Source organism: Rissa tridactyla, chromosome 5, assembly GCF_028500815.1.
Source record: "Rissa tridactyla isolate bRisTri1 chromosome 5, bRisTri1.patW.cur.20221130, whole genome shotgun sequence".
Classification (NCBI taxonomy): Eukaryota; Metazoa; Chordata; class Aves; order Charadriiformes; family Laridae; genus Rissa; species Rissa tridactyla.
In genome coordinates this window covers 44,737,118-44,763,565 of record NC_071470.1, presented here as the reverse complement: position 1 = coordinate 44,763,565, position 26,448 = coordinate 44,737,118, and the positions used below count along the sequence as shown (strand labels likewise).

At 37.1% G+C, this 26,448-nt stretch overlaps 1 protein-coding gene across 3 annotated transcripts in view; it reads right to left on the bottom strand.

The window, feature by feature from the left end:
- FSTL5 (follistatin like 5) overlaps positions 1-26,448 on the bottom strand; it is a 290,553-nt gene that overhangs the window by 213,052 nt on the left and 51,053 nt on the right. For all 3 annotated transcript variants that reach the window (XM_054202954.1, XM_054202953.1, XM_054202952.1), the window contains exon 3: positions 6,176-6,424. In XM_054202954.1, the coding sequence (XP_054058929.1) occupies positions 6,176-6,424 (249 nt within the window). The remainder of the gene's footprint in view (positions 1-6,175; positions 6,425-26,448) is intronic.

The following is a 26,448-nucleotide window of genomic DNA, read 5'->3' as shown; positions in this document are numbered from 1 at the left end:
TAGAGAAACAGTACTACAATTTAGGTCATAGTTTCAAAGGGCAATAAAAAGAACCAGTGGTTAGAGCATCACTTTCCAAGAAAAAAAACGCTGAAAGAAGAAGAATATATACCTGTCATTATCACAGAGTGGTAAATCACTGTTGTGTATGTGCAATTACTAATGTTAATACTTAAAAACAGATACAATCCCTGCATAAAGCCATACTTAACAAATTAATCTTAAATCATAAGTGCTGCACTAAAGTGAACAGATGTAGATTGTGGGCTGAATTCCTAATGCAAGCTGAATAATTCCCATGCTCTATCAAAAATGTTTTAAGATCAAGCAGAATTTTTCTTATTTCTCAGTCTTCTGATAAGAGTTCTGAAAGATTTTTCGTATTTCTTTTCATAATCCAGTTTATGTTGAATATACATCTGGAGTGATAGTTAAAACTTGACAGCAGCAACCTTAAGGGTGTATGCTATCTGGAGGAATCCAAGTTTTCAGGAGGAGTACAATAATGATGTTTTTGAGAGCTTCAACAGAGAAGCCAGAGAAAAAAGCAAAGACATCTTAGAAAGAAGTTCTGTTGCAATGAAAACACTGCACCAGAATGTCATTCAGATTAACATATCCTAAATTTCTTTTGAAAGACTGGCTAGTGATCAACATTAAATAATGAGTGTTCAAGATTCATATTTAAGACCACATAAAGTATTTCCTGAAGTGAAATTGGTAAGACGGAGACTTATATGCTTACTTTCGAAGTATATGAACATCAAATCAGATTAAATAAACGTCAGTGCTGCTAAATGAATGTGCCAGTATTTTAAGAACCAGTCTAAGACCACACTCACCTAGGGCACAAGTCACACACACAAAAAAAAAATAAAAAAATATCTTTGAACTAATCCTGTTGCAGTCACTGGAGAGGCTAGACGGGTGTTCTAGATCTTTTCTGTGGGCTACTGTTAGAATTTAGTTCACTTCAACTCACTTCCCCTAGCTGCCTTTCAAAATAAAAAGCCTACAGCCTTTTTCCTAGTATTTACAAAGTCTGTTTGTGAAATCTTACGTTGCTTTTACTCATGAGATTCACTGTGTAGAAAACAAACACCAAAGCTTGTTTTGAATCGGTTTCTGCTGCCTTATTTGATAATTTTTATTTCTTTTATTGGAATACAAGACAGTCTACTTATATCCACCCTCAGCATGCTCTGATGATTTTATAAGCCTCCTCCGTGTCCCTTTTAAGTCATTTAGTACTTTTTCCAGTTTGCTCATACCTCTTTTGAATTTATTCACCATCAGGTTTTATCCTCACTGCCCTGAATAACTTAGGATCAGCAGCAAACTTTCTTACTTAAGTTTCTACTTTCGTGAACAGACTGAAAAGCAAACATTATGGCAGTCCTCGGAAATCTAGCCATTTTAGTAATAGTAGTAGGAAACCTGAAGCTCACAGGCAGTTCAACAGATTAAAAGATTCACCAATTGAAAAATGAGACAAATATAGAAAGAGAAGAAAGTAAAATATTGTTAACATTGTAAGGATGCTACAGAAGCTACTTGGTAAGTAAAAAGCTTACATATGAAGTAACCTTTATTCCAGAAATATTCTATAAAAGTCATAGGACACAGGAGTGTTACATTCCTGAGGATTCCTAGTAAATTGCAGTTTGTCGTAATGATTGAGTGTATCACTGTGTATAAAATAGATTTAATGTAAAATGTACAAGAAACTCAGGGTGCAAAGAAAATAAGAGATTAAGTTTGTCACAGGGAAATTTTTAGTCTCTTATTTTGATTTACTGACCTAGATTTAAGGAAAAATGAACACAAAAATTTAACACAAAAACGCTGAAGCTTATTTGACACCCTGTGCGGGGCATTCACCACTCAGTACATTGCCCAACAAAACTTTTTAGAAGCCAAAGAATAATACCTCCGGACTTCTAAATTCGGCACAAAACCATTAATTTCACAGTGCCACTTCACAGGACGAAGATAGTGGTGGAGGCATCAAGTAAAGCAATTCTAGCCCATTTGAATCGCCCCCCTCTGGGGCTTGTTAAAGCTATGGCTAGTACAGCCAGGAAAGCGTTATACAATAGTATCAAGCACAGCATAAGCCAGATGGTCAGATTTCTTTTCTCACACAAAACATTAAGCTGCTCTGAAACACTAAGTGCATGGCTCGAGAACAGCCAGGGCACTGAAAGCAGAGAGCATGCAGAGGCTGCCCAGCCAAAGAACTACACAGTCAGCCAGCCAACCAAAGCAGTGCCAAACCAGAATGGCATCAGCGTATCAGGCTTCCCAGCTCACACTGTCAATATCACATCTAATGGATAATCTAAGCTCTGAACTTTGATTTTTGTCACTAGTATTTCCTTTAGTTCATCATTTATGTTTCCTCTTCTTCCAACCATTGAGCTCACTATGCTTGCAGTTAGCCATCTCTCTTTTCTCCTCAATATACTCGCTCCTCACCTTCACTCCATCCTTTCCTTTTCTTCTTCTCTTACCTTCCCCTATATTCTGTTCAGGATTAAAAACTAATAGAATCACAAATATGATAACCACCAAGGCTAAATAAACTAGCCGCCAGCCAGCTGCTCCCTTCCCCATTCCTTCTTCATTCTCCTAGAAGCTGAAAAAATTATTTGAGATCATTCTCAGCCAGAAAGTTCCTTAGATCACAAAGGATTTCCTAAAGAGTTCTCTTAAATTCTTAGAATAATCTTAAATATTTTAAAACATTTTTAGACACTTAAGAGAGAGACAATTGAGAGCACCTCTGAAAGGAGCTGTGGAACTGGCATTCACTAACATCCAGTCAGAGGACACTGGACTTCACAGGTGGGAAATAGAGGACTCAACAAGTATAGAAAATACTTCTAATATCCCTTTTCTATGGATCTAAAAGTAATTAGCGCATCTGCAGAATACATTCTGCTTCTATACCAGAAGAAATTGAGACAGCTTATGAGTAACTCAAAGGGTCACAGCCAACATCTAACATCTAACCAAGCCATTAGGAAAAATCGTTCAGCATCTGATGGAAGACGTCATGACATGCCAATAAGGAGCTGATGGAAAAATTACAGTAAGAGTGGTGAAAACAATTTCTAATTTAGGATAGCCATTATCTTGATCCATCTCAAAACCACACGATTTGCATAACAGCCTCAATCACTAGGGAAGGACAAAGAAATACTTAAAACTTCCTACTTCAGTTATTGTTGTATGACTGTGTTTCATGCAAATTTGGGGCAAACGTATGGTTTAATTTAGCGTGAGGTAAAAAAAACCAAACAAAAACACAAAGCAAGTGACAAAGAAAAAGGAAGTAGTCCAATGAATCCGGCTGTGCCCATGTCAGACAAAGGAATGGGAAGAACAGTTCTTATATTCTATTAACTGTTCCAAGTTTACCTGCATCACCTGTCAGCCTACAATAGGAAAAGAAAAAAAAAGAAAAAAATGTGACAATAAAAAAATAATCTACATAAAAAGCAGGTAAGGAACAAGAACCTGAAGTTTTAGTTTAGAAAACTAGCATATCAGGAAGAGTACAGCATTGACATAGGTAGCTTTCACTATCTCAAAACACATTTATCAATTTTTTCAGACATGGCTCTTTGTGAAGGATTTGATGTTTTTGTCTATGCTGTTTCATGCCCAGCTTAGGTAAGACACACATTTCTCAGTGATGTTAATGGAATTTCAACATATAAACCAAAGATCTCTTTCATTTAGCAAGTCAAGCCTTTAACTCCACTGATCACATAATTGTTTAAAAGGGTAATTATCAAATTGTTAAGTAGAACTCATGATGTTTGAGATCAACTATAAATCATTCGATTACAAGACGTATTATTTAAATAATTATAGCTACTTAGCTGCTACAGTAATGTTAATCAGGTATATAGAACATTTGCTTATAAAATTTTATTCTCCAAACACAATACTGAAGCGTTTTCTGGTAAGCTTACTCCTTTAAATAAGGTGTATTTCTCAGCTTCTCTGATCTTCAGATCAATACTCATCTGTCTAAAACTTAAAATTTATCCACGAAGACAACTCACACTTGGATACCCTAGTCCTCTTCTGAAGGTCATCACTGACTAAAGCAGAAACCTACTTTTTTAATCTAGCATCTACATTAGGTGCCTGAAGTTGAACACCATTCAGATATTTCATTGTCCACTACAACAGATACGAAACTAATGTGACAAATTTAAAACATAAAGATGAGCTAAGAAAACTTTAGGCAGCATCTGGATGACATTTCTAGCTGAAGTACTGTCTCACTTTCTATTTCAGTAAATAAATCTCACCACATTTCCCCTCCCCCAGAAAAAGAAACACTAATTTTTCCCAAACATGCCCTGAATTTATTTGTACTGTATATAGCAAACTGAAATTAGCTCCATAAATTTAAACATTTCAGTGTTTATTAGTGTCATCTGTTCTACTGGAGTGCCGTATCATCAAAAAAGGTTTTAAAGAGAGATTGTGACTGTTAAGACAAGACAGAAGCATTCATGTTTTCTTGTCATTGCAGAAACCATCCCTGACAAGCCCTATATGCTACACTCCTTAAATCAAATTTTAATTTTGCACTACCTCAGAACACGTGCTAGCTCCTTAAGTCTCTATATTGTCATGATATATCAATTTTATACAGTGTCCACATTTAGTTTTGAACAAAGGTAAAACTTTATTATTACTTACAAATGTATTTCCCATTGCAAGATTTCCACGCACACCCTCTTTAATCTATGAACCCCTGCCCCTTAACATGTTTTGATGAAGTTGCTGAGCTTAACATGTCTGTTAAAGGAGGCCAAGGAAGAAAGGCATTTCATTTTGGCAAGACTCAAAGATTTACCCAACAAGAAACAATTATATAAAGCCCAGTTGTGCAAGCATTATATTTTTTTCTTTAATTAAGTTCTTGAGAAAAGGTATTTTTGAGGGGTTCCCCCACCCCCCCAGTATTCAATTGTTCTACTACAAACCCCGTCATAATAGTAAATATATTGGTATTTCTGCATGACCTGAGACGTTTTAATTTGGTAAAAAAAGCCCAACTCTTAATTTAAAGGACAATCCCTCAGCCATAAACGCAGTGAAAAATTCAACTGAAAATTTTAAAATTTGTTTCATTTGAACAACCTTATACTAGAATACAATCATGAAAATTCAGATTAAGATTTAAGTGAAATATTGCAATTTAAAGGAATGTTCCCTACACAGGTGAATTTAATTTAATGGAATATTTTAGACTTCTTTCTGTGGTGAACAGTAGTTATTAGTGAGAATGAAACTATACCCACAACAGAAAACAATGTTAACAAAAATAAGACAATCTTTAAAAAGAATATGAATTAATTCAACCCCTAGGGAGACTCATAAAAAATGGCCTGCCTTAAAAACATTTTTCCCCAAAAAAAAGCCACCTGCCTGTTTTAACCAGTAAAAACATGCTGCAAATCTGTCAAAGTACTCATAAACATGCTTAATCAAGGCCTGTATTGGCAAAGTTGCAGAAAACTGAAAAGTGTGCTCAAATTACATAAAACATAGCAAGCTGCAGTTGTTGACATCTTTAGTATAAGATGCTTTACATAAGGTATATCTCTCAGCATTCAGAAGATTAAAAAGTAGCTAAACTTGCATGCTTTGGTCAATATGCAAGTAAACTCTTCACTGTTCAAATTCAAAGCAAGCAAGACCTATTTAGCCATGAACAAGCTGCTGGTCTATCCACTTCAACACCAAATACAAGCACAGGTCCTGCAGCCTTACAAAACCCCTCTGAAAGCCTAAATTCTGTTTTTCCTGTAACAGAGATTAATATCCTTTGGGCTTTGGGAATGTAAGTACATTCAGATGAATGAGGTCAACAGCCACATTTCCAAGACAAACTGATGTGGATTCGTTTCCAAGACAGAATTGGTTTATTCAGGTTAAAAAGGGGTGACTGCCCAGAGCACTAAGTGCAAACAAAAAGAAAAAAAAAAAATCTATAAGATATCTCTGGAGTGAGATACTTACTGTATTAACTTTTTGACTCATTTATTCACTGTGCACTTGGTGCAGCCTCTATAGAGCTTTAATTGAACTGCTTGAAAACACCTACCTGATGGCAATATTGCAGATATTGTTCAGCCGCGCTTACCTTTGAAGAAGCAATCTTCATTGTGCACAATGGTGACCTTTTGCTTTTTCAGACAGGCAGCCCTGTGCACTTCGCAATGGTTTTCATAGAATTCTCCATCAGAACCGCACACAGGCTTGTAATGCGGCTTGCAGTGCTCCATGCACAGACACTCAGCTTGGCCAGTCTCCCCGTTCACAACGCAGCGTCTACCCAGACCGCAGTACTTGTTTTCACATGATCCAAAATGGCCATCTTGACCCATATACCCTAATTAAAAAGAAAAAAATTATTAATTTCATTTTGTCTAATTCCATGCAAGATACAAGAAGGATTGTATTATGTAAATGAAGCGAGAATATGTCCTTTGTTACATCCTTGATTAATGATTAACATAGGTCAGCCTGAAATGAAACAAATTTAATCTTATTATCATGACTAGGTATACTTTCAGTCATTGTCATGCGTCAGATTAACTGTAATTAAGCGCAACACCTAGTAACAATACAAGAGTTACTCTTCATTTAAAAAAATGCATAGTGAATCATGCCTCTTTAAAATGCATGTTGAAGTTTGTCACTTTAAGATTGCTATGCTATTGCATGTAATAGAACAATGTATTCCCTAGAATTTAGAACACAGAATATCTCAAGTTGGAAAGGAACCATGAGGATCACTGAGTCCAATTCTGTGCTTCTCACAGGACTACCTGAAACTAAACCATATGACTAAGTGTCGTCCAGATGTTCCTTGAACTCTGACAGGCAGATAAAATAGGCATTCACACCTTGAGACTGATACACATGAATAACTAGAGCTGGGTCAAAGCTCTTAATCAACATGAAGAAGTGAAAAAACCAAACAGCTCTGTGCTGGCAAGACAGTGACATTTCAGGGAACGGAGCACAGTGGAAGAGCAGGACCGATACATCAAGGGAACAGTGGCTAGAAGGAGCCAAATGAGTCTCTAGTGGTATTTCAATGAGACAAATGAGATTTGGATAACGAACTGTGTTTTAAGAGGGCTGCAGCAGAGATAAAGGAGTTTCTGCTGGCCACAACTCCCACTTCCTTCTGCCCCTAAAACATGGAAATGAACTGTCTACGTTAGGCTACCAAATCCATCTGTCCGCTTTCTATTCTACCTGTGCTGCTGCTGCTACCAGAAAAATAAGTACTGTGGTCAGCAGCAGATCTCTAGGTGAAGTGGAGTTACGTGCACAGTAATACTTCCTTAGTATATCCTCAGTTTCCACCTTGGCTGTCACTTCTTGGCGAGGCAAAGCGTACAACAAGAAAAAACACAGAATTGTTAATTGCAATTACCAAAACTTCAATTATGTAGGTGTTCCAATACTGTAACTGTGCCCTAAAATAAGTACAAAAATGCTAAAATGTCTCCAAATGTGGGAACAGACACTGCCCTTCAGAGTTACTACATTTTATTCTCTTGCTGTACAACCCTAATCTCCCAAACAAACAAGAACTTGATCCCCAAATACTATATGCACCTCGTATTATAATTCCTTGCAATACTTTCCTCATCCTCACAGCCTAGCTGAATGATACTTGGCTGCCCCATAAAAAAATAGCACAAACAGCAATGCATAATTTGATAGTATTAGACTTGTTTTCTGTAGTGAAGAGCTAACATGTCAATGCCATAGTTTGACACACATTGCTTCTAACCACTGAGAATTTATGTCTTTCGCTTCAGTGGCAGAAGTAAGTTCTTACCACTTCCTTCTTATCCTACAGGTCAATTAGACCTAAGACAATGGTGCTTTGATTCTTTGCTTTCTCACGCAGCACAAATTTTCTACAGACAAGTGTACTACAGAAAGCACGCAACCATGAAATCTGGCTCTAATGTGACAAATGCTTTCGCTGTATTATTTTATAACAGTATGAGCACAAAGTTGAGAGGACTACGTATTCACCTCAGATGTTGCATGTCTGATACAAATACACTACAGTGGCTTTTATACACATGGATGAAACAGCGTAGACCGAGCTGATGGTGGCTTTCGCTTCTTATGCGTCAAACTGACTTGAAATGGGCAAACCCAGTTCAACATTAAGGAATTCCCATAACTTTTTGAAAATACTACTTCTTGTGACAACATAATCGCCACTATATACAAGCAACAGATGTTAAGTGACAGAAATTAAGGTAAATCCAGTTTCCTGATACTACCATTAACCTTAAATAAAGTCTTGCAATGTCCAAGAGTACTTTACGGCACAGATCATGTACAGATGCTAAAGAATTACAGGACTTCTTTGAAGTGATGGAATTGTTGCAGTTTGAGGCCAAAGTCCATAAATCATTATTATTTCTGCTTTCTGAATTGGAAGATAAAGATCTCAATCTGACAGCCGCTCTGAAATATCGAGAGGTGTGTGGTGACTCAACAATGCACTGTGCTGTATATTGCTGTGAAAGTAGAAACCAATTTAAAACTTCACTTGGGACTTCATTTTAGTACTATAATTGAATGTGATGCCTGAATGCAAAACAGCTACTTTCAGATGAGGGAGAATGATTTGCATACTATATATTGATACTGGTATGAGTCAGAGTATACCAATCATGTACATCAGTAAACAAGCAAGGTTTTTGCCCTAATGAAAATCTATATTACTTTGTTATGAAATGTTTTATAAATGTCTCCATTTTACACCATTAACTATCCCAAAACAATACATATATTTGCATAAATCACTGCATACACAACTCTTTCTATTGAAGTTGATAGTAAAATTCCCATTGACCTCAACAGAAGCAGGATTCTTTCTTCTGATACAGTCTTTGCTTTAAGTTCAGCTATTTTTAATGCCTTCAGCATGTTTAACAAGCACTGCTCTGTGCTATTTTTAATTTAGGAACTTGAAGATCTTCTGAAGTATTTGATGAAAAGGAGCAGATATGCAGTGTTTCAAGTGTTTTACAGTACATATTTAAGAAGAAACAGCTTAAACGTTTATTCTTAAAAAGTCCACCAACTAGTGGTTACCAAATTACTCATAACAAAAAATAAATAAAATCTGGCCAATTTCAGATGAGGTGACAAAACGTTCACAAACATAACTTTGATACAAATTTGAACTAAAAGTGCACCCAATTCTGAAAATGTAAATAAACCGATAAATGTGAAATAGCTACTGTGATATAAATATAAATGGGTTTAGACATAAGTAAAAACATTTTTAAATAAGCTAGTGACACAGAAATCTACAAATTTTAAGACTACCAACAGAAAATAAGGTTATATGTTATGGCATGAATCTGATCTTCACCGGTTAGCTCTGAATACTAACTTTATTGTGGAGGAACAAATCAAACTAGCCAAAGGTGCACAGCACATGCAGTCATCTTGGATTTTTTTTTTCTTTCACCTGAGTAAGTGATAAAGCACTAATTGCTGCAACTGAATAATAACAAAACAACTGCAAAGAGCTATTTTAAGTACTACTGAGAGAAGTTTTCCCACGGATACTTATGTTTCTTCTTTACATTTGTGGGGAATTATTCATGAAATACTGGGACAGTCAGATTTCAAATTCACAGAGGAATAAGCCAGTGAAACAAAGGAGATACCAGATGTTTTGAACAGCCTTAGTAAGGGGTGCTTACTAGCTATGCATATAAAGCACTAGCATTTTTTGTCAGAACTTAAAAAAACAAAGCAAAATGCTTGACCCAAACATGCTGATACAACAATACCAGTAACCTTTTTGTTCACACAAATGCATCATCTTCAAGTCTTAGCTCACTGTAATCATAACAAGGTTTAGTTGATAAAGGCAAGTAAACCACAGCTTCATTACTGTTCTGATCCACTGCGTTTGGTTAGACAGACCTGAGTGTTTGTTCTGAGTGGCAGAGGTATTGCAGGGTATTCGGGACTCTCGCCTAATATACTTTTCATCAAGTTCCAGCTGTCTCCTTGTCCGTATCATGGTAGGAGGAATGAAAACTCAACTGCACAACCTAGCCCTCAAATAAAACCAACTTCTGCTGCTTTTCATTGTTCCAGCCCAACTTACAAGAATCACTGTATTTGGCAAATCCTTCATTTTATTTTATGTTTCCAAAAAGGGTAGTTCCTTTAGGTGGCAATAATTTTCATCCTGGAATAGAGCTGCTTCCTGTTTGGGTACAAAGCTACAGGAATCTTGTCATTATCAAACAAGAAACCGGCTTTTAAACCCATATGGGCTGTGAACTGCAGCCCATTCATGAAAACCTGACTACTCCAATGCATCTCAGGAAATCACCACTATTACTTTTCCTACCTGGAATTATTATTAATGGTGATATACTTTTGAGAGCGTGATAACAGAAGTTTTTTGGGGTTTTTTTTTGTATGGCTTTGTTTCTTTTGGGTTTTTTTGGTTGTGTGGATTTTTTTATTTTTTTTTTTAATGCCAGTATAGATAAGTCTCCTGGGACTCTGTAGGTCTCCTGCAGCACCCTTTCAGCAGAGCGCCACCACCACCTCCCCCCCAAGCTAACAAACAAAGAAACATTGAGTTTTTCTGAAGGCTGTTCTTCTATCTAAGCATCTAGATTTAGAAAGTAAACTAATCCAAGATGAACTTCGATTCCTATATTTGGAATTCATAATTCAGTAATTTAGTAGAGAAGATAGGCAGCCTAACATATTCAATATTAAGAGACTGAGAACAAGTAACTCAAGATGACAAATAACCTACCCATGAATGATAATCTTTTCCCAGCAATTTAATTGGTATTGCTTATGCGATAGGTAAGTCTCCATGTGTCAAGTGCCACAACACAATAGGAAAGTGTGCACCCATATTAGCTATGTTAGCTTACTCTGAATTTTCAGCCAAAAAAGTGTAATGCCTATGCATTCTGAGAGCGTCTATAATACTATGGAAAATGAAACATACTTTGTTCAATTTGAAAGTAAGTCAGGAAACATCTAAATTATAGAATAGAATCATCAAATCGCTGAGGTTGGAAGGGACCTATAAGATCATCAAGTCCAACCATTCACCCACCCTGACAAAAGCCACTTCTAAACCATGTCTCTAAGTACCACATCTACCCTTTTTTTTTTTTTAAACACCTCCAGGGATGGTGAATCCATCACCTCCCTGGGCAGCCTATTCCAATGTTTAATAACCCTTTCAGTGAAAAAATGTTTCCTAATATCCAATCTAAACCTCCCCTGACATAACTTGAACCCGTTTCCTCTTGTCCTATCACTTGTCACCAGGGAGAAGAGGTCAGCCCCCATCTCTCTACAACCTCCTTTCAGGTAGTTGTAGAGGGTGATAAGGTCTCCCCTCAGCCTCCTCTTCTCCAGGCTGAACAACCCCAGCTCCCTCAGTCGTTCCTCAAATTATCCTCATTATCATAGTCTTAAGTTTAAAAAAACCCCACACTTTAAGAAATATCATTAAAAATGTATTATGCCCAAGACAGCCAAAGCAGTCGCATAGTTTTTTTTAGAGTTTAAGTTTCAAGAGAATCTAAACAGACATAAAATGGAAGAACAAACAAAAACAAAAGAGTTTTTACTTAAAAAACTCTTCGAGAAAGCTAAATGGCTTTGACTTTTCTTTTAAGACAAATTGTAATAAATACACTTTCACGATGTCACTACGGATTCCTCATACGTGTTTCCTAGCTAAAGGCCAGTTCAACAGCACCCAAAGTTGAGCAAGTTTTAGGTGAAAATTGCATCATTTACACTTGGGAATTAAGCGGATGTTTTAGCATGCAAAAGGCTCATGGGAACATGCACTTTTTTCTTTTTCTGTGACTGACTTATTCTTAACGATTACAGAGCATCTTCAATTTAAATAGTCTTTCATAACACTAACTACAAGATAAAAATTACTACATGACTATTCACAAAAGGCTGGTCACACGAAGAGTTTTTCTGAGGAGCTCAACAACATATGGAATTATAGATTAACAAATCTGAGGGACTCTGCTGCCTTGCACTGTTAAGGTATAACCTTGTAATGTTGAAGTAACAAGATAGGAGCTGAAAGAACTTTGGAAGATGATGAATATATAGGCACAAGAATGTGTTACATCACTCTAACGACAACAAAATGGCCTGTGCGTATTCAGTTACAAAAAAAAGAGTTAATAAAATTAGTGGATAAAGTGTGAGGAACAGTTTAAACCACAAAGCAGGAGTAAAAACCATGGAGTTCAAGATAACAATTGCACAGAGGTAAAACAAGGTAAAGTTTACTTAAATCAATATTTACTAATGATTTAAAAGTGTAAAATAGTTGTACAGCAGGACCTCTTAAAAAATTCAGGGCAGAAATAAACCTTTGTTAGAATATTGTTCTTCCTCCCAGGCGGCTTTCAAGAGCGGAGGTGCAAACCTGCTTTGAAAGGGATAGAACAAGAGTGAGCTATTCCTGTTTCCACACCAGAAAGAGCTCCTCTTAGCAGCCCTGTCAGGCAATTCCTTGTCACATACTCTTTTCCATAACTCTGCTAGACCTACCTGTCACTGAAAGCAGCAATTTGGATCACTTCAAAGTTTCTCAGAGACCGAGGCAATACAGAAGTTCATATCAGCATGCACACCCCCCCACAACCTCACACACAAAGAAAGCCTCCTCTTTGTAGGGGGACTGGAAGTACTGTAAGGACTTGCACCTGCTTAGAATTTGATTGAAATCTCCTGGTGTGCTCAACGTTTATCTGTGAAGGCTGACTAACAGAAATAGACACAGAAATTATGACTACACATGCTTTTTGTTTTTTTTTTTAAACTTTAAAAGTCAGGCTAAATACACTTGGTAGAATGCCTGCCTTGTGTATTCAGATAAAGTGATTTTCTTATTCCCCTGTAAAGGTAAATTAGAAAGAAAATAGGAAAAAAGTGCCACACTTCTAAAGGAATAAAAATGCAAAACTACAGTGAGTAAAAGAAAAAAACTGTAATAACAAGAAGAATTGTAAAGTTGCATACCCAGCTATTAACCTGAAATATTGATATCCTCCAAAAAAGTGCATCTCTTGGTCAGAAACAACTTTGCCCACGTCAATCCCTTTCCCTTACCAGCGCCCTGCAGCTCTCTTAAGTAAGCTTCATGGAATTTAGCTTCCTCAGAAAAATCAAATCATAGCCCCTTCTACTTGAATAAAACTGAAGACAGGGACCAAAACGCCATATAAGAGAAAGAGAAGACCTGAAATCACAACGGGCACTACACAAAAACATCTTCGGCTTATTAGACAGAAACTTTTTCCTCACCTTCCGCACCCTTCACCTGCGCCTCCCCCTCCCTGAGCTGCTCCTCCTTCCTGCCCGAGCGGTCCCTTTATGGCCTTTCTCCACTCCCGCTCCCCGCCGCTCCCCGGCTCCTGCGGGGCGGCCGCGGGCGGGCTCGGCTTCCCTGGGCTCCCCTGGCCCCGGCTCCCCTCCCCTCCCCGTCCCGCACCTGGAGGCTCTGCAGCCGCCCGGCGCTCTCTTCCTGCGATTAAGACGACTTTCTGTGGATTCCTGCCTCTATAAAGTTCCTCACCCACTCCCAGCGCCGTCGGAGCATAACAAATGCCTGTGACAGCTCGGCGGCCCGGCCTTCCCTCCGGAGTAGCGCCCCGTTCGGATTTCTGCCTGAATCACAATTAACCGTGTCACCAAAGCGGTGCTGGGCGATGCTCTGGCCCTGTGCCCAGGGCCCAGCAGCAGGGGCTTGTGTGCAACCTCATAGCCCAGGGATCTGCGGGTTCCCCCCAGGTGAAATTACTGTCCTCGCTGAGGCTGTTCATGTGCTCGGGGGAGCCAAGAAAGTGTTGCCAAAGTCTCTTTCACTGCTAGGAGGTGACCTTCTGGTACTACACTAAGCCGTATAAACATCCCCTTTGTTGATGATCCTCCTTATGAGGAAGACCAGTGACCATCACATTGGTAAAACTATCTGTGGGCTTAAGACACACTACTTGCCTTATGCAGGAGAATGGAAAACATACACACACCTGAAACAAACAGCTGAACAGATCTGGAATAAGAGCACTGCTGGGTCTACGTGTAAATACAGACTGATGTCCTTTGAGCAGTTTCAAGACGGCAGTTCATAACTTTCAATTACACCCTTAGATGTACCTAGCATTTACTGTGTTTTTCTTTCTCACGTTATCTTTGTCTTTTGAAAAATGTTTATTATTCATTTAACATCTAACCAGTGGCAAACAGTGTATCCTCTAAAACAAAGTGGGAAATGACACGTTTGCCTCATCACAGATACATGGACCTTTATTCAAATGGTTGATTGCTTTTCAATTGCAGCGCAGCAGGCAATCCTCTATTCTGTCAAATGTGTTACCCAGTGTCACCAAGAGCAGGAAATGTGCATCACAGCGACGGCAGTTTTGAAAAGGTCATAGTTTGAACAACCTTTCACACATCTTAATGCTTATTTGAAATATAGCTTGCTGAAAATCACAAAGGGCTACCTTAGTTCGCAGTCAGACAAAACAAACCTGACCATTGCTCACTTGTTCTTTAAAAACCAAACTGTTTTGGCAACAATGACCAAAATACGCAAAACTCGCAGTGAAATTATTGACTGGAATTTCCCTTTTACTTAGTTAAAAATTAGAAATGCTGTTAGAATTTGGTCTCAAGAACCAAGGTAGTAATTACTGTATCACACAATAATATTAACTGTTCCTGTATGGTAACTTTTGACCTGAAAAACAGATCTGTCGATTTTGAGTGAATAGTACAGTAAAAGACTATAGTTTCCTACATAGGCATATGTGGCTTTCGCTGGGATTAAATATGCTCCTATATGAAACAGTATTATAAACAGAAATTGTAACTTATCCCCTGATCAAGTAGCTGGCACTAAAAAGGTCATTCAATTACCCATAGTGCAAACTAGCATACCATAATCCAGATACTATACAATTCCTGTGCTAAACATTGGAACAATACTGTTTTGTTGGGTTTTTTTAATTCAAAGCCCTCCCTGCAGAAAAGAGCTGTGATGGCTTTCTGCTACCTTCCCCAGGGACCTCTAATAGAAAAAGTAGCATAGACATTACACCATATGGTTAAAGTGCAGCATCATTACTGTTCAAGGAAAGCTAAAAAAGAAATGTCAAGCGTTTTCAGTCTTACTGATTAGAAACAGTTGCTCCTAGAAAATTGGACGTTGTCAATTTTTTTCGAGTTGTTTTACTAAGGAACTGTGGTGGGTTGACCCTCGACAGCCAGTAAGTGCCCACCCAGTTGCTTGCTCACACCCCCCCGGGAATTCAGAAGGAATTCATTCACAATTCCCACCAGCAGGCAGATGCCCTGCCATCTCCTGGAAACTGGCACACGCAAGAGGGCCATGCCTTAACCACCAGTGTCCTCCTCTTCATCCTCCTTTCCCCCGGCTGTTATTGCTGAGCACAATGTCATATGGTATGGGATATCCCTTTGGTCAGTTCGGCTCAGCTGTCCTGGCCGTGTCCTGTTCCAAATTCTTGCTTTGAGGGAGGCAGAGTGGGAAAAAGAAAAGGCCTTCATGCTGTGCAGGTACTGTTCAGCAATAGCTAAAACCCAACACTGTCTTCGTCACCAATCTAATACACAGCACTATGAGGGCTGCTGTGAAGAAAATTAACTTCATCCCAGACATACCAAGTAAAGGAAAACACTATGAGAGCTTTGTAGGCATTAGTAAATCCAGCAAGGTAAGGGGGGGTGGGCAGGATAGTTAATCTAAACTGTTAATCAGTGGAATTTTTTAGGAAAAGGTATATTTGGAAGAATATGAGAATAATTTTATATACAGGATTTCTAAATCAATTTCTTTGACAAAAGTAGTGAGAGACTAATATTTTCCATGTCATATACCTGTGTGGAACATAAACACAGGTATATAAACCTGTGTTAAATTCCATAAACATGGAATTTAACAGTGTAAGGGTTATTAAGGTGGGCTATGATTTTTAAAGCCCTTCAGAGAGAACAAGAGCAAAACACTGAATATTTGTATCATACCCCAGTTTGTAGACTGTATCCATCTTGTAATTAGACACGGAGTAGGCAAGAGCTTTTCAAAAACTACATCTGGATCATCCTCAACAGAAGAATATGATTCTATTTGAAAATGTGTCTGAACATCAGCAGAAGACTACCATCTATCACAGAGAGGCAGATACGTGCTTGAAAATGCTACACTGAAAATTACTGTTCATTTATGGAACTGTTCATCATTTAGGAAGTACTTAGAACAAAAATATACCATCGTTATAGAATCAGAGAATCGTAGAATCATGGAGTAGTTTGGGTTGGAAGGGACTTTTAAAGGTCATCTAGTCTAACCTGCCCTGCAATGAGCACAGACATCTTTAACTAGATCAGGTTGTCCAGCCTGGCCTTGAACGTTACCAGGGATGAGCCATCTACCACCTCTCTGGGCAACCTGTGCCAGTGTTTCACTACTCTCATTGTAAAAAATGTCTTCCTTATAGTTAGTCTGAATATCCCCTCTTTACATTAAAGCCATTATCCCTTGTCCTATTGCAACAGGCCCTGCTAAAAAGTCTGTCGCCATCTTTCCTGTAGGTCCCCTTTAGGTTCTGAAAGGCTGCGTATAAGGTCTCCCCGGAGCCTTCTCTTCTCCAGGCTGAACAACCCCAACTCTCTCAGCCCATCCTGATAGGAGAGGTGCTCCAGCCCTCTGATCATCTTCATTGCCCTTCTCTGGACTCGCTTAACAGGGCCATGTCTTTCCTGTACTGAGGGCTCCAGAGCTGGACACAGTACTCCAGGTGGGGTCTCATGAACGCAGAGCAGAGGGGCAGAATCACCTCCCTTGACCTGCTGGCCACGTTTCTTTTGATGCAGCCCAGGATAGCTGGGCTACCACACTGAGACATGAATTTGGTTTTTATAACTAGCGAAACAAACACTGCTGTGTTATTATACTGAATTCAAAGTTATTGCAGGTCAACAAACCCTGTTTATGCTTGGCAAATCTAAGTTAATAATTGAACAAAAATAAAGATTTCATCGCAAATCCTTTTAAAATTGCAATGCCTTTGTAAATAAATTTTTACAATTGTTTTTATAATAAACAGTTTAGTTAAATGACTGAAATTATAATGCAGAATATTTTTTTTCTCTGTGCTTTAAGGGCTGCCAGCGATCTTTCAACTTACAACAGTTCGAAAAGTGGCAAAGAATGTGACTTGACTAATTAGTTTAAAGTTACTGGAATGACACAGCTAACTTGCTTAGTTTTCCATAAACCAGTTATATCTTTACAATATACATTTATCCTTACACACAAGCGTAACTGAATTGTAACTGTATTATTTTCTTTTCATTACTGCACTGTAAGGTAACATTCATATAATCCTTCTGTACATATTAAGTCATGACAGAGCTTATTTTACTGTCGTAATTTCATCAACAAGAAAAGTACAAACAGGAATAGGAATGGGTATGCACTTCTTTTAAAGCACTTTGTTCCATAAATTGCCATAGCTATTTCTGAAGAATTTGGATGTCAGTGTACTTCCAGTCATGCTGGTTAGCACAAACTGGCTGTTAATTGGTCTTTAAACCTATCCATTATTTTATACAGAATTTGAACTGCATCATTTTTTGAATGTCCAACCAAAGTTAAATGGCAGTTTAATAGTATTCATAAAGAAATTTCACAGAATTCTGTTAGTGCTGCAATTTCTAGAAAACAGCAAAATGATGGATAATGTACTTGTGTGTAAAGCGCTCCGGAGCTCACATACACCTTCCTTGAAAAATAGTTGGAAAGCTCATGACCTAGAAAGAATGCTTTTTATTTCCTTTATAGTTATTCTTAATTTTTCACCTGAATTTATTTGCCAGTGTAAAGAAAATTCATAAATATATATGGCCTATTTTTTTCAACATAACTTTACTGGAGTGGAGTGATTTTCTCTGAGTGTGTATGCTATGACAACATGCAAGTATTTAACTCATTTCTTCCTCCCTCTTCCTCACGCACACAAGAATTATATGCCTTTCCTTCCCATGTTTCCCTTCTCGAAGGAACTTTTCGGAGTGGACAACAGACTTGACAGTAATATTCCACTGACGTGAACAGCACAGAAGCACCACAGATTAACTCATCAAAGTTCTGTGGATTCTGCAACACAGTCAAGTCAAACTGATTTTTTCAGAGATGGAGGCAGGCAGGCTCTCCTGTAATCTGTGTGCTATGGTAAAACAGCTGCTGAAGATTTTCGGGGCAGTTATGCCAGCTGAAACAGGTAAGAATGTGCTTGGCTTATGTCTTGAACTCACTTGCTCATATTTGATCAGTTTAAATATAACTCTAAATCACACAAGTTTCTATCTGCAATGCTTGCACAACTCTTTTAATACTGTTGATGTAAAATGTGACAGACGCTGAGAACTTTAAGTCTGACAGACGTATTTAGATAGCCTAAAATGTTAGATACGTACTGAAAATGCGTTCAATTGCTGAACGTGTGTACAATACTACAAAGAATACATGTAAACATAAGTATCATTCTCCAAAATAATATCAGAGTTAATGCATATAACGTAGGACAGTTTAAAAATGAGTTTTATCAAATCCATATTGTTAGAGAAGTACTGGGAAATTAAAATGTGACTAAAACAAATTTAGTTTTTTGAAAGCTAGATTTGGGGAATAATCTCATTATTCTGATCTGTTGAAGCTGTCAGACATGTAATAGTCTGTTGGTGAGCATGTAAGATGCAGAAATCTTTGATCAAATAATTACTCTGATTCTGGGTTTCCTGCATTTTCAACTGCTGAAAGCAAGTTATTGTGAAGTGGCTAGTTTCCTCTCCATTGACCAAAAGTTTGGAGGCAGTAACTCTATCCCAGTAAATGTTTTGACACTTTTCCCCAATACGTCCCTTTTCCCTAAGCTTGTATTTTCCCATGAAAATGGAACGCTTTCTTCTTTGAGAAATAATCTATTCTAATGCTCCACACATTATAAATCTAAGGTAGGACTGCTCAGGAAGCGACTCAAACCTTGATGCTATTCAGCCTTTGTGGTGATCTGTGGTCCCAAAGTCTAAACTCAAAGAATGTGCTCATATTCTACATAAACTGGAAAATAGTGTTCAGACGAGGTCTACACCACTTGTCACATTCACTCAGAGAGCTTAAATTGAATTGATGAATGCTGGGGTGTTGGGACTATCCACGGCCATGGAGAACACAAATTGCTAAATCTGCATCGTGAGTCACTGCCCAACTCAGGAGGCAGTGCTAGGGAAGGTAGCTTTGATTTAACCAGTATAAGACCATTACATAATTATTGATGAAAGGTACATTCAGGAGAAAGTGAGCTGTTTTAAGGTCTTTTTTGTGAAGGGTTTTTGTTTTGCTTTGGTTTGGTTTCATTTTAATCTGAAGACCTGACGAGTAGTTTATACTCTTCTTGAAATCAACACTACAGTGATTTTTGTTCGGGCTTGGTTTTTCACTTCACCTTGAAGATAGTCTCTTAACATCTTATCTTTTATGAGACCGGTTGGTCTGCCGTAGACAACTCTACCTGCTATGAGCACTGCTATGGCTCCTTGACCTAAAGCCCTATCCTAAACAATCCCCAACGACTGTGGGATTTTGCCAGATATGATAATAGCTCATAACTTCATGTTCTTGCTTTGTGTTTTGTGTAGGAACTAGGTTACAAATGAAACCTCCCCAGAGGCAGAAGCTGCATTTTCTGCCTTTGATAGCCTTCTCTTTTCCTGTTTTTCTGTGCTAATCCTGTTTTGATCTTAAAGAATAAGAATCAGACATTCAATAATATCAACAGCTGGAGACCTTATAAAATTAACGTTCTCTCTTTTCTCTCATTACTACCATCTCATTAATAACCATTATACAAAACCAAAATAAAACAAGGGGTAAAATAACTTCTGGGGGAAGAAAATCTTCCAAAAAGTTTTTCCTTGGTAAAGAGACTTGATAAAGCCAAAAATTAATTACATTTGAAATTCTTTGATTCATACTGATTTTTAAACTTTTATGTGTTTTCCTGATTAAAATTCACAAAGTTTAACATATTCATTAGTGAGCTAGCCACTAATGGCTGGATACAAAGACATTTGCTTTTAACTGTTTAGTGGTGCAATATTAAAAAAAATGCTGTTAATATTCATTGGAGCTCTCTACTCAACACAGTCTGTCTTTCTATTTCTTGCATGCACAATGTCAACATTTATGTGCCCATTTACAAAAAAAAAATATTATGACTTTGTGCTTAGGCTTTTATAGAACAATTGCAACTAGACAAAAATAAATGTAAATGTAGTGTTATGTAGAACATTCAAAGTGCATGCAAAGAACAAAGACAGGGAATCAGAATATTCAAAATAATTGAGCAAAGTGTTAAGTGCACCATCTGAAGTTGTGTTGGTACCATCTGATTCCTGCAGCTAACACAGAAAGCATACCAAGTGCTAATGACTAAACTTGGCAGACTTTCAAGGTCTGAGTTTTGTTTGGTTTGTTTTGGGTTTTTTTCCTATAAATGGGCTATTTACCATTTTAGTTTAGCATTTGCTTCCCTTCAGGACTGTAAAAATGAGAAGTCATGTTGCGTGTGTTTTGTGCCTCTATCAGTTTCTATTTAGTGAAATCAAGGAAATACCATTTTACAGTACAGACATTAACAGATAGCTCATAAGTGACCCTTTCTAGATTATTGGATCTACACTGATATGAAAGTAGAGTGAATGAGCTGTGGTCATTATTGAATTCATGCCTGGTGAACACCATCTTTTGTAAAACAGTACTGAGAGTGAGCTAAGTTCATACTGAATAAATATATAAATAAATAACAAAACAATTGACAAAAAGTGCTCAGTGATTTTTTTCTAACCCCATTCTTATTTTTTAATATTGTGTTTTAATAAAAAGGAAAAATCTCTCATGAGAGTTTCTCAGGTAGTATTTAGTGCTTTTGATTGTAAAATAATGTGCGATCTCGTAATAATATCTAACAGACCCTTTTTTAAGACAAAACACCCCACAAGAAACAGCAGATGAGCAAAGTATTACTTTTTTCCACAATTTTCAATTCAGTCCCTAGAATCTAATAATCAACAACAAGAGCACATACTCCCATTTCTCACTTCTGAACTCAGCCTGAAGACCATTCTGGCTACCATAAGTTTATTTTATTTATTCTCGTTTGTGGGAGGAAGGAAGAATCTTTGCGGCCGTTCAAGCTTCTTTGGGGATAGGCAGTCAGTGCAATGCTTTGAAAATCCATTTGTCATGACTGAGCTTGAGTTTGATGGATGATACAAAGACAGGAAAAAAATTAAAGTGAAACATGCTAAGCATCTGATTTTGGTTCCTAAGTTCACATCTAAGGAAATACACATAACACAGCTAAAGAAATAATAAAAGATCTGGTTCCTTTTCATTATTTGGTTCAGCCAAAGCATTTAGAAAAAAGGCATGTCTGTGTTATGATCTCAAATGTGTTAATAATCTACAGATCCACCATGATGTGCTTGCAATACCAAGTCATTTGAGATGTTTCCCAGTGGTAAGAATATCCTCCTATTCATATGATGTACCATTCCATTGCTACTAACTTATACAAGGAAAAGGAAAAAAAAATGAGGACCAAAATAACAACCATTCCTATTTTAATCTGCTTTAATTTGAACCATTTATCTGTCAGAGTTCTACTGAACTCTCCACTTTGGTTTGTGATGTTCAGAGTTTCTGGGTGAACTTAAATTACACGTTCAGTGATCATGCAGAAAATAATTCAGCTTCAGATTACTCTAAGAAAACGAGGGAACTAAATAAGGCAACTGTTTTGCAAAATAAAATAAAACACAGAAGCCTTGTATTGAACTACAGGCTTTATCCTCTTCAGTACCCAAAAACAAAATTCAATTTTGCAATGTAAAGTAATGCAAGGATGTGTGTTGCTTTATTTCTTCCTTACAAAAGCCTTATTTTGCATGGTTATATTTCTTACCTGTCCTAACTTTCCTAATATTTTCCAAGAGAATCCGATTTTGCATTAATTCAGTCAGGTGTACATTCTAGGCTTTGAATAGCCTGAGTTTCTACTCCAGGTAGAAAAAAGTAATCATAAGAGACTTGGAGATGGCAGTAGAAATTGGTTCTTGAGATCATGAAATTTTGTGAGCAAGATGAATTCCCTCAAGCGTGGCAGTTGTTACAAAAAACCCCAACTAGTGACAAGGACTGGAATGTGAGGAAAGACTGTCATTTCTACATTCCCCCCAGAATAAGAGGAATATTAGGAAACAAAGAGTTATCTAAAGAAATTCAGTGTTTATTATTATGTTACTGTTGTTTCAGAATGGTTCAACAATCTCATTGAAAATGTAACTTTCCTGAAAAACAGTCAATGCGAAAACAAAGAAGAAAAGCTAAATATTACAGGTATGTGATGAAATGGGAGGAAAACTCCCATACAGACCCAAAAAAAGGGTCTATAAACCCTAAGGTAAAGTAGGAAACAGTAGAATACCCACAACCCAAAGACCGGGATGTTAAGTGTTAAATAAAACTATGAAATTAAATTAAATGAAATCTACTCTAAAGTGAAATCTTCTCTTTAAAAAGACAGCATTACAAGTACGTATGAAATAATGCATAATTAACATATATTATGTGTCTCATAAAATCGACTCAAATAGCATTAAAAACTAGATTTATTTTAATTCTAGTGCTGACACAGTCTTTCATAAATAACTATCAATAAAATCTGAGGCTAAACTGAACAAAGCATTTTATTAATAAGTCTGATAACATCTTTCACCAGCAAATAACTCGATACCTGTATATTAGTATACATATCCAACTATTTTATAAACTGTGAGTTTCAAGCTATTACACAACCAAATTTATGGAATATTGACATGCACTACTGTGGTCGGAATACAACAAATATAGTAATGCATGTAATTCTGAAGAAGTGAAAACAACAAAAAGTAAAATGTGAATTGAAAAGAGTTGTTAGTGACAGCTATTTGTCAAGGAATCGATAAAGTAATTCACATAGTTTGTGTGCAAAGACACCTGAAGAGCAAAGGAAACTTGCATTCTTCTCTGTGTTTTAGAGAGAGAGGAACTGGAACTCTTTGATTACTTTTTGTAATACTACTGTCCCTTCTTGAAAGTAAAATGGAAGAATAGCTGGGTAAAAAAAATCATTTCCCTCACGCTCTTCAAGAAAAAGCTGATTTATTTCTATGACTCTCAGCCATCCTTACAGTTGAAAATATAGTTAGTGGCTCTTTTTGGGGCAATAAGGTGTTCCAGTCAAGCATTTCCTGTTCCTTCCCTCCAAAAAGCTTCTTTTCTTTCAATTATCTTCTCCTTTGTTCCACTGAGAGAGAAACTTCCCTCTTTCTGAGATTCACAATTCACAAACACCTACACCTTTTTGCTTAGTCAGTTAAAACTTGCCTAAAGTGAAAAGCTAATGCATGCAGCTTTGTTATTCTGTAATTGTCTTTTCTTGCATTTCTGGTAGTGCAATAATGAAATCCATCATTATATGATGCTTGACGTTGCCACAAAAAGTCGTCCTTCTGTTTTGGTCTACCTAGGCCAATCCTTCTGACCTAACAGTCTTACAAACAACGCACAATCAGATGACTTTTGGAATACATTTTTTATTGCCGCTGTGCAAGAAATGCATAGTTTGTAAAAATCATATACATAAGAATTATACAGAGAGGAGAAATAGACTATATCACAACTCTACAAATTAAAAAGTGATGTGTAGGCAAAGTAGGATGCTTATGGCTTGCTTTCAAAGAAGACTAGCTTCAGAATGAGCTTCCAGTGATCTGTAGACAAGTCAATCTCTGTTCATAGAGAACAAGAAACCGTGTCAAGCTTAACAGAAGTCACAAAACTCCATTGCAAAACTGCACATTAATATGGTCAAGTTGCAATCTATGATTCAGTTTCTTTCTTTTTTAAGTAGAATATTCCCGAGGGATCAAAAGTTAAACTACAAAACAACATCCAGACCACACTGATGTCAACAGTTAACACAGCTGAAGAAGAAAATATCGATCATTAAATGGTGAGCTGCCTTTTTTCCTAAGAACTTAGGCAATTGTAAAGATACAGAACACAAAGAGCCCTTCAAGAAGCAAGTGAGCAGAGTTCACATAAACAAGGATCCTTGCTACTGACAAAGGGGCACAGCTATGGGGAGAAGGTGCCATTGCTCATATATTCCAGTTCAAGAAGAAAGGTCAGTCAATTGCCAAAATTCCTCCAGAAAAATCTCTTGTGTGAGATACCAGGACCATGCAAAAGGAGGATGCATTGACCACTACACATCTTCCTGCTGCAGACCCAGCTCATTTTCTTTCCACCCATAGCATTCAAATTTTGATCAAAAGATCATCCTAATTAAATCATCATTCCAAAATTAAAATATTAGAGTAACTTGACACAAATGGACACTTAGGCATATCAAAGGGCCTTTAAATAAATCTAGTACTCTGTCATTAAATAGATGATCGAAAATCTTTTCAAATTTTGGAGTAATCAGTTGGATATAAAATGCTGCTGTATATATGTAATGTAACAAAACTAGAAAAAAAAGTTATGCGATATTTTAGCATTAAAAGAACCAACCAAACAGAGCAATATCTAAATTCTTCTTGTGCACAGTAGGGTCTACTCATTATTAAGTCCAGGGTTTATTGTCAGCACTTGACATATTCTCATAGATGCCTCTTTAAATCCGTGTAAATACTGTTTTCTGCTAGAGAGGACTTTAACTTCAGACTTTCAACTCTCATCACACGTTTTCTAGCATGTGATAAAATCACAAAATACAGTAAAAGTCATCTCTGTTCCTTTGTTTACTGCTCAACATACTTCAGGGTCACAGGTGGGTTCAAAATACACTAGTAAGCATTTTGACACTAAGGATACTGAGAGAATAGTGATCATATTGAATGAAGCTGACTGGAAAACACTGTTCTTGCCAAAATCGGTTAATGTTTTCCAGTTTCATAGCTTTTTATTAGAAAATATAAATTTGTTGGAAAAAAAATCTCCACAGGAGGGCATTCACTTGAAAAAATTGACCAGGTAAAATGGTTAAGACTGTAATAGACAGTAGCCTGATTTTTGCTGAGGGCACAGGATACTAAAGCAGCTTGTATTTAAAATACTTGAAGGCAATAGGATTTACTGAAGGTAAAAAGCCATTTGGCCCTGAAAAAATTACAATAAATTCTAAGAAGCCTCAATTCACCGTCACCATGGAATTTTGATTTATTTCTGAAACAAAAGAGGACCAGCATCTTCAGTTGAAAATTTGTCTAAGCTTGAGTATACTTTCGATTTTCCCGGTATTAAGAAAGTTTTCTCCATATATCTCTGAAATAACACACTTATTTCTATACTGGAAAGCAATTCCCGCTTCCTTCACAGCTTGCTTTCCATTAATACTATTCACATTAATGGTACTCAGTAGTATAGAGATTCTTTATAGAGGGTACACCTAGGGTTAAGCTTTAACTATATAAAAATCTGACAACGGATGACACAGTACAGGAGTCTTATAATCTGTTCAGAGCCCTCATCTCTTCCATCCTCTTGCAGTGAAATGAGTATTCTTTCTAGTGTCATTTCAGAAAAGGAAAATGATGAATACTGCTCATTCTGCACTAATACACATGCACATCTCTCTTCTCTGCTGTCATTTGTAATACTTTAGAACAGAATTCTGTCTCATTACTCCTGAAGTACAGAACCTAGCACTTCTTTTCATTTTTTCCTATTTCTACTACTCCACCTTTAAGTAATCACATCTTCTGAATGCCTCCTGCCATTCCTTCTATGTTCAACTTCTTAAAAAGTGCAAAAAAATCCTTACCCACTCCAAGATAATTTTCATATTCATTTGTTGAATGCTAGTAAAGGTAAGACAATGGAATCTTAATAATTTAGTTCTCCCACAGAACACTGTACCACTATAGCTGTTATTAGACAGCAATACTCCTATAAACAACATATTAACACCACAGAATAATACTGATGCTTCATAAACAATGTTGTGTTATTACAATACCACCATATGCAAACTGGATGACTTTCTATAAAATTAATTTAAGATAGCTGAACTTCATTTAATACAAATCAGTCTGAAGGCAGATTCAAGCCATGTTAATAGTAACTTAGTTCTCCAAACACTAGGCACTCTCTCGGTCATTGCAGTAAAACAAAGCAGTTCACACCACTTTGTACATCAACAG